This window comes from Limanda limanda, chromosome 14, assembly GCF_963576545.1.
Source record: "Limanda limanda chromosome 14, fLimLim1.1, whole genome shotgun sequence".
NCBI classification, from domain to species: domain Eukaryota; kingdom Metazoa; phylum Chordata; class Actinopteri; order Pleuronectiformes; family Pleuronectidae; genus Limanda; species Limanda limanda.
Genome location: NC_083649.1, coordinates 16785901 through 16795796, shown reverse-complemented (window position 1 = coordinate 16795796; position 9896 = coordinate 16785901). Strand labels below are relative to the sequence as shown.

General features: G+C 48.3%; 1 protein-coding gene across 1 annotated transcript; it reads left to right on the top strand.

The window, feature by feature from the left end:
* Positions 1 to 4142: 4142 nt before the first annotated feature.
* On the top strand, positions 4143 to 9415 carry si:ch211-284e13.4 (insulin receptor substrate 1-B). Its single transcript, XM_061085324.1, has 2 exons — positions 4143 to 4494; positions 6270 to 9415. Exons 1-2 carry the CDS (start codon positions 4143 to 4145, stop codon positions 9413 to 9415), a joined length of 3498 nt encoding a protein of 1165 aa, XP_060941307.1.
* Positions 9416 to 9896: the final 481 nt, after the last annotated feature.

Genomic DNA, 9896 nt, shown 5'->3' with positions numbered 1-9896 from the left:
TCATACATGTCGCCCTCTTCTGAAGGAAAATGTCTGGCTGTGTCTGGCTTTTTAAGGCATTATCTTCTGACCACTGCTGTTGCTTGGGATCCGAGAACAAATGTTCACTAATTCCACCTCCCATGCCCACCCCCAGGGGGGTCCTAGCTGAAGGAGGGTGGCGTGAATATAAAAAGGGGAAGGACAGAGTCTTCAGAGTCATTCCTTTTTGGCCTGGGGATGTGTACTGTATATACTGTACATTTGTACATAGTTTGTCTTTGTATGCTACCGGGTTATAGGGAACAATTTAGTGTTGTTTCTTTTCTGCTTGTGTTCCCTAAACAACCTGACACAAGAGGAGAAATCAGCCAAACACAACAGGCACACGTTCAAAAGGGAAAGAGCAAAGAAGCAACCACATTGTTCACTCACTCACTCACTGTGGGTGGGTTTGCTAATTGTTCGCTGCAGCACTGATATTGAAGCAATAACAGACGAGCGGTGTCAGCGTGTGATTTTCCTCAGACTACAGCTTTTAGTCTGCAGACATTTTCTCTTCGGGAGCTCAGTGCTGACCACATCCAACGTGTCACACTAGCGTATAGACAAAAAGAAGAGAGGAAAAAGAGAGGAGGAGAAGGGACGTCTGATGAGTTGGTCATCGGCCTGCTTCCTTGTGGTGTAGTCTTTCACACCATTAAGTGTTTAGCACCAGCACTGGCTATTCATGCATGATTTAACCTCCCAGGGGAAGAAGAGGAGAAAACGCAGGATTCTGAGTCAGGAGGAAGAAGGTGGGAGAAGCTGTCTGAAGGTTTCTTTTGATCTAAAGAACAAAAATGAGTTATTCTAGAAACACATAGATAGAACCCAACTTTTTTTTTCTAGATTTTTAATCAATTTGCCAAACAGATAGGTATACTCCAAAGTGAATGGACTGTATTGTTCATTATGAAAGTGATTTCAATGTGTTTCTGTAAATAAACTATGGTTTTAGTGAAGATGGTGTCTTCAGTCTGTCTGTGTTGAAGCTGTTCTCCAAAATGGTGCGCTGACACGTCAATAAAATATGAGTGCACCAATAAATCTTAAGTTCAATAACGGCCATTAAATCACACTGTAAAGGACAAGAGAGCCAATTATATCCTGATATTTTTAAGTTAGTGGCTTTTTATCTATCACATCTGATTCATACTTTTCAATTATGACAAGCAATATATGGGGCAGGGCGGGAGAGAGGACTTGGCAAGAAGGAGGAGATGGCAACATTAAAACTCCCCTCAATTATGAGGAGACAGTAATTCAGTGGAGGTCTTACCTCACCCTTTCACCATAAATCCCACAGCAAGTTAGGGTAACGCTAACAAGCTTTGGGATGGTTTTACTCGCCCGGGCTGGTGTGACTGGTTTTATTCGTCTGTGGAATAATCCAATGAAAGTGTAAGAGCGGCTTTACATAATGCAACTTCTGTGCAAGACGCTGCACAACATAAACAAACCCTCTAAGTGTTTGCTTCACGGTTTCGTCCTGAATGGTGAACACATTTTTTGGTGCTGAAACTACAACCTCTACAGAGCTGGAGTTGTATATGAAGCTGCAGCTGCCTCCCACTGTGTTACCCACAGGTTAAAAATGAAGAACTCCAACAATCTAATCAAAGTGTCTGTCAGTGTTAGAGTTTTTGGTTTGAACATGGGGAGGGGATGAGGTTCAAATTACCTGCATAATGTCTAAATTATTACTTCTTACACTTAAGAGTTTTCTCAAAGAATATTGTATATGTCATACTTGCCAGATGATACCAACTAGCTAGTAATAATAAATAATAATCATGATTTTTAATCATATTGCAACAACAGGAAACGGTTAAAAAGCAAACGAAAATAAACCATTTAAAAGCAATGAGAGGTTCACACAGAATTAGAGCACAGATACAGAAACAAACAATATTCAGGATAGTTTTGATTATTGGAAGAGATGCCACCCCCCTAACCCACCCATAGATTAAGCCCTTGCTGCGGATAATATTATACCTCGCTAAAATGACTACAATTTTTTATTTCATCCGGTTTGGAATATGCACAGATAATGTATGCGCTGCTGGCAGGGACACGTGCATGTTAAATCACTGCCCTGAGGAAACAGCGGCTCAAACGCAATACCTATTCCTGCCACACGGGGGATGACGTGAGGACAACTTGGACAGTTTGACAGCTTGCTATGCCAAAGCCTTTTTGGCACTTTGATGGTGCAGTCACACCCTTGATTTAACCACACACTGTGTCATCTATGACAGACTTTCCCCTCCACACTCCACAATGGTGTGTGGTTTCTTTGTTGCTCAGGGTATTCATTATTTTTAGCCATTAGTGCCGAGCTTTGTTGCATTATTCAGTGAATGTTCTGTCTGTATGTGTGGGACACATCATATAAAATCATAAGAAAAATACCTAAGTCTGCATTTAATATGCTAATCACAAAGAAATAGTGTGTCTTTCCTACTGCAAAGACAGACCATTAAATGACAATAGGACAATGACTTTTAATATGACAGAGGATAGTCGTTTCACTTATATGCATGACCACACATTTAATTGGATCAGTGTTGCATGTTTTCTTATAGCAGGGGGTAGAAGTGGTTGCTGAGATATTCATTTTGATGCATGTTAAATTAAACAAATAAAATCTCAGCATTATATACAGCCAATTTTGCTTTCACTTTATACCTACAGTTATATACTGCCCCAGACACACATCAGCCCTGACCAGTGCATGCAGCTGCAGGTTCTGCTGATGAACCCCCCCCCCCCCCCCCCCTGCCTGCTCTCTCTTCACACCATGAAGTGAATCCTCTCCCCCCGCCCATACATGATGAATCCAACGACACAGACAGTCTGATCCTCCACATGATCACAGCCGAAGTCTTCCTCCCCTGAACGCCGTGTTCCTCTGCCTCCTCCCCCCCCCCCCCCCCCCTCATTAGCCCGGAGCCCCGCTGGCATCTGACTGGCACCGGCTCGGAGGTGCCAGTCCAGCAGAGGCAGAGTGAAGCCAGCCAGACTCAACCAGGGGGAGACCGGAAAGTAATGTTGGCTTTCACAATCAAAGCACACTAGGGTTGCCATGCACTCAAGGTGATGTATTGAATCATGATTTTATGAGAGTATTGTTGGATGACATGCATGTTTAGGGTTATTAGTTATGTTTTAATCTGACAAGGTTGTGCTGTAAACACAGATGTGAGGGTTCTAACATCTTCTTTCTGAAAGCGGGTCAGCGGAAAAAGATTTTCCACCGTTAAAGGAGGTTGTCTTGATTTTCTCCTGTTAACCTTCAGGACATAAATCCCCTGCAGTTGGTGCTGAGGGGAAACATGTGCATGTGCAGGCCTGAGCACATATAGACCCTTTATGCATATTCTGCATGTGCACTGTACTCAAGCTACTACATATATAAAGGTAGAAAAAAAATAATCTGGTAATCAGTTAAACAGCATGTGTAGGGGGCTGCTTAACTACCTACATTTGCAATTAAAAGATGCACTATTTTATATGACTTTAATTCAAATAAAATAATATCATTAATGAAAGGTTCACTTTGTGCACTCCCCGCTCCAAAAGAAATGTCTGTGCACGGCCCTGTGCGTGTATTATGTGCATGTATTGCATCCTTCATAATCTTTTTCCATTGAGCAGGTGGGTGTTTAGGCCTTAATCCAGATCAATAACTGTTTTATTTTGAAAGTCTGTACCGGAACTGCCTTGTTCGCCTCCTGCAGCCTGACAGGAGGGTTCAGATTGACGGTGTCAGCCTCAGACAGGTGGAGGAGACGTCCTCCAGCACCGTGGTGGCTGTGGACCGGGCAGGACTGGGCTGGGGCTGCAGGAGCTGCTGTCCGGTGCTCGGATCCTCCTGCAGCCGCTGGGTTCACAGCGTGAGAGCAGATCCGTGCAGGAACATGCAGTGTTCGATTCCTGCGAGCCTCCGCACGCTGGACACTTCACCGTGGACGCGGGGAGGACGAGGGATGTAGCTGCTGTGGATGAACGAGGAGCACACATGGACTTGGCTTTTTTATTGATGCTTCTCTCCCTCTGCTGAGGGTATCGGCTGTGATCTCGACCCCCCCCCCCCCCCCCCCCCCCCCCTCGGCCCGGCCATGGAGAACCCGGCCGCCGAGCCGCAGAGCTACGAGGACGTGCAGAAGAGCGGGTACCTCCGCAAGCACAAGTCCATGCACCGGCGCTTCTTCGTGCTCCGGGCGGCCTCGGAGCACGGTCCGGCTCGGCTCGAGTACTACGAGAACGAGAAGAAATTCCGCAGCAAGTCGCCCGTGCCCAAGAAAGTGCTGAGCCTGGAGACCTGCTTCAACATCAACAAGCGGGCGGACTCCAAGAACAAGCACCTGATCGTGCTCTACACCCGCAGCGAGAGCTTCGCCATCGCCGCGGACAGCGAGGAGGCGCAGGACGAGTGGTACCAGGCGATGCTGGACCTCCAGGGGGGCGACTGTAAGATGCTCGTGTCCGTGCCCGCGTCCGGCCTGTCTCCCCCCGGGCTGTTTGTTCTCCACACACACACACACGCTGTTTAGAGCGACCATTCCCGATTGTTCCCACTGGCTCGAATGGTTCTGATCCATGTTCTGCAGATGGGTTTTTAATGGGATGATTTGAGATGATGCACGTCAGTGGTGCGGTTCGGGCGGTGTGTGTGTGTGTGTGTGTGTGTGTGTGTGTGTGTGTGTGTGTGTGTGTGTGTGTGTGTTTTCCACCCGGAGGCAGGTGCACTATGATGGGGATGATGGGGATGAGCAACACGATGGGCGGCATGTGCTGTGTTTGTGCAGCACAATCCCAATACGCGCTGGTTTGATACGGTTAAAACGCGCAGGATCGTTTTTCGTCTGCAAATAAAAATCATTCGGATGCACCGCAAACAGCATCCACGTGCACTAATATGTGCACGCTCGCCCTTTTCTGAGGCGAACGCAGCCCGCTTCAAATGACGGCGTGTTTTTGCATGGCGCAGTGGGCATATAGCAACCATGCAAGGGACGCATCATATAGTGGGAGCCTATCGCCGCGCACTCCGCTGCAGCCCGTCGTGTTTTTGTTTTTCTCGCCTAACCTACATCCGCTGCCAGGGAGGAGACTCATCGCCCTCACTGGAAGATGTGTTTCTGTGGCGTCTCCTCGTGTTTACGTCGTTCCATGTCCTTCGTGCTGGAGCCGAACACGACCACCCACCCACCCTCCCTGTTGTGCTCCTCCTCAGTCACTGGAGATTGATGGGTTTGCCCAGCTCCGGTGGTGTCACGCTGGAGACTTTTATAACAGATGCACACGTTAGAGTGCAGAGCCCATTTTGTTCAGATGGTGTCTCAGGGACCGCCACAGTAAAAACAAAATATATATATATATATAAATCTGTATGTCTGGTCATAATGTACAGACAGAGACGTGCAAATGGAGATCAACATGTATTAATATATAGGTTATATGTGGAGATCATTATTTTAATGAATTCCATATTTTTCCTGAGAAAAAAACCCCAGCTGTTCATTGCAGTGGCGGATCCAGGATGTTTCTGCATCAGGGGCCATAACGGGTCCATGCACAATTCCTGATTCAGTATAGGGTTCACATTTAAGTCATTCCCTGTTTACTGTTAGCTCAATATCTCTGAGCAAATATCTCTATATCTCTGAGCAAAGCCACACATCATTGATATATTTTTTTAATTCCTTGCTCATGCACATTGTGTACTTCAGGAAAGCTAAGAAATTAAAAATTCCTAACATATTATCATATTCATGGTTAGTAGGCGACCGATTATTTAAAACGACTACTGAGAGGACAGGGGGCGCTTCAGGGGCCAATCAGTTTTTAGCTGGGGCCAGTGCCCCCCCCTGGCTGTTTCCCTGGATCCGCCCCTGGTTCAGTGAACATCCCAGTGGCTGTGGTTGAGTAAAAATAGAAATAAATATATAACTAATTTTTTCACGATCAAGCTTGGTTTTTTTTTCTCAGTAGATGTATTCAATACCTCCAAAGACTCTATAAGCTGTAGCTTGAGAGTGATGGTGATGAATTAGCTGCAGCACTGCAGCTTGGCAGACACAACACACATCATTAGATGTAATTTAGCAATGATAGGGAAACCAAGTATTACTCATTAGTGTCACCTGCACTGCTCTGTCATTTTTCAACTGGTTTGTTTCATTTCCTGATGTATGTGTGATGTCACATAGTTTTTATTTATATATTCTTTCTTGTTTTCCCAGGTAAAACTCCTGAAGACTATGGCAGTAGTGGAGAGTGTAGCTCTCCTTCTCCTGTTCCAACCTTCAAGGAGGTGTGGCAGGTCAAGGTTTGGCCTAAAGGTCTTGGACACGCCAGGAACTTGGTGGGCATCTACCGGCTGTGCCTAACCGACAAAACTGTCAACTTTCTCAAACTGAACTCGGATGTGGCCGCTGTGGTGCTGCAGCTGATGAATGTTCGCAGGTGTGGCCATTCAGAGAACTTCTTTTTCATCGAGGTGGGTCGCTCGGCGATAACCGGCCCTGGAGAGTTCTGGATGCAGGTGGATGACTCCGTCGTGGCTCAGAACATGCATGAGACCCTGCTGGAGGCCATGAAGGCCCTGAGTGAGGAGTTCCGTCAGAGGAGTAAATCTCAGTCTGTAGGAACGTCATGTGGAGGTGGTACCGCCTCAAATCCCATCAGTGTTCCGAGCCGTCGTCATCATCCAAATCTGCCACCAAGCCAAGTGGGCTTCTCCAGACGAGCCCGCACAGAGACCCCAGGCAGCAGCACCAGCACGTCACCTACATCACGTCACGGGTTTCCGAGGGCGCGAACAGCCAGCATCGGGGCCAGGTCGGAGGAGAGTGGAGCAAGTGCCAAAGGGACATGGGCCAGTTCCAGTCCAAGTCTTAATGGATCCTGCTCTACTACGCCAACGCTGAGAACCAAACCCACCAGGGCCCCAACCCCTGCTAAGATTACCCTCAGCCTCGCACGTTACACGCCCAACCCTGCTCCCTCACCCGCTCCAAGTCTGTCCTCCAGCTCTGGTCATGGATCAGAGTGTGGCCTAGTGGGGGCAGCAGTGGGAGGCATTACGGTCTGCTCCTACCCTCGGGTTTCTCAGAGAGTCTCTGTTTCAGGCTCACCAAGCGACTACGGCTCCTCAGATGAGTACGGTTCCAGTCCTGGGGAACACTCTCTGCTTGTCCCCAGTCTGTCTGGACATCATGCACACGGAGAAGGCTCCTCCAGCTATATAGTCATGGGACAGCGAGAGGGTCTCCTCGGTTCCCACCATCGCTCCAAAGGCCGACGGATTACGCGGCGCTCATCAAGTCGAGAAGCTGAGGCAGAGCGCAGACTACTCAGTAAGAGGGCGTCCCTGCCTTTGGCAGCCCATGAACGGCTGACTCCACACAGAAAAGATGAAGATGAGGAAGATGATGAAGAATATGCCGTCATGTCACAGAGTGCTAACAGGCAGAGAGCTGATTTGCACCATGCCTCAGGGGGTCTGGCAGGTGGGGGCGGGCACCGTGATTTAATAGGGGAGAATAGGAAGAGGGCTGAAAAAAGCAGGGGAGGGGTGGATGCAAGAGCAACTGTGGATACTGGCTACATGTCAATGCAGCCTGGAGTGACTTCTCCTCCTGGTTCACTTCCTCTCTCAATGGGTATGTCTGACTCTGGTGCTAAACCTGGGGCAGGTGATGAGTACATGGCTATGACCCCCAACAACAGTGTGTCCCCTCAGCGCATCCGCCAGCCCAGCTCAGAAGGCTACATGGTCATGTCCCCCAACAGCAGCAGTTCCACCGACCTGCATGGACTGGGAATGTGGGAAAGCGGGGCCAGCATAGAGAGCCGGGCTGCCAGTGACTACATGAACATCTCACCCGTCAGCAGTCGCTCTGCCTGCAGCACACCGCCGTCCCACCCCGAGCAGCACCAGCTGCAACCAAAAATGTTCAATTCTTATTTCTCCCTGCCACGAGCTTATCAACACACTCTCTATACTCGCTTTGAGGACGACTTGAACAAAGTTGAAGGAAAAAAGGACATCAGTGGTGGTGCTGGAAGGGGAGGGGGAGTGGGATACAGCAAGAGAAACAAAATTGCAGTGGGCTCTGCAGGAGGCTGCCAACTCTCCATGTCTTCCTCTTCTTTCTCCTCCAGCTCAGCCAGCAGTGAAAGCCTGGAAGACAAGTCCATATCAGCAGGCAGAGGGTTAAGTTTATTAAGAACTGGTGCAGAGTACATGAGTGCGGGAATATGCACAAAAGATGGACGTCACCAGCAAAAACGTGGATCAAGTAGTAAGAGCCCAAAGCAGCAAAGGAAGGGTCGCCCCCTCAGTGTGTCCTCAGATATGGCGAAAGCAAACACGCTGCCACGGGTGAAGGAGAATCTGCCTCCATCATTGTCTCAAAACGTTGGTGAGTATGTCAGTATCGTCTACAAGGAGAAGAATAAGTATGACGGAGGACTCAGACATCCTGTGATCCACGGAACCCTCCGGCCTGTGAATCAACCGCTTCTCTGCCACAATAATCCTGCTAACCTTCCCCGCAGCTACTCGGCACCGCTGTCCACCTCTGCCGAATACGTCACCATGGACTTAGGGAAGACCTCAGCACCCCTGACCCCTGTTAGGTCCACATTCAGCAACCCACAGGGCCCACCAGCCGTTGTCCCCAAGGCCCAACACGAACACAGCACAGAGGTCAACACCGGGTACAGAACAAAAGTAAAGACGGCAGCAATGCCAACAGATGCCTCAACTCCATTTACAGACAACAAAGGTTCAGATCCCAGCATTTCAGCAAGATCTGCCGTGCACTCTGGTCCACCATCGTCCATAGAACAGGAAACAGGTTTGGGTTTCTCCCCGGTCAAGTCCTTCAAGTCTCCTGAGAGGAGCACCGGCAGACTGGTCCGAGGTGACCCGCAGGGACGGTGGAGTCACCGCTCAGAGACGTTCAGCTCACCTCCCTCTCTACCACGCCACCCACCCTCTTCTACCTCCCTCTTCACGGAGGGCAGCCAGGCAGCGAGCCATCGGCATGGCTTGGACTGCTCACTGTGGGAGAACGGACAGGCAGCAAGTTTGTCTGCCACGCCTCCACCGCAAGCCTCCACCTCATCCGCTGAACCAGGCCTTAACTACATTGACCTTGACTTGGCCGCTAAGGAGAGCCCTCAGGCTGGAGTGGAGCGCACCCCTGCTGGCTACAACATTGGAGGGGGTGCTATGGGTAGCAGTGCTGGCTCCAGCCTCAACTCTTATGCCAGTATTGATTTCTACAAGTCAGAAGAACTGAGATCACACCAGAGCAGTAGAAAGGACGGTCAAGGTAAGAGCTACTGGTGCAAGCCCATCTCATGGGGAGCATGTTGATCATAATAGTTTACATCTGACAAAGGTTTATCAAATATTGTACTGATGATCCTTAGATATTTTATGATGTTATTGGTTGAGACCTCTTTCATAATGTTGCATTGTCTGCAGCAGCACCTTCATTTGTTCAGTTTATTGGTGTGAGCTCTGGCCTCAGTTGCTACTGCACAAAGGACCATGTTTTTAACACAACAACTTAAAATCTATCAACATAGCAGTTGATTCCAAATTAACATCATTAAATTATACTTTTAAAACGTATGATAGATTTGATTCTGATGTGAAAAACTGAAAGGTTACATGAGGAGAAAAACTGCCATTTGTCAACAACCAGATAAGAGTGAAGTTGAATAAGCTCGATTGACTGAAAAGATTTTTAGATAACAGAATGCATTGCCTTAAAATGGCAGATTTTCAGAAGAGCAGTGGGATTTCATTTGATCAATTAATCAGTCGATTAGCAGAAAATTATCCAGGTACT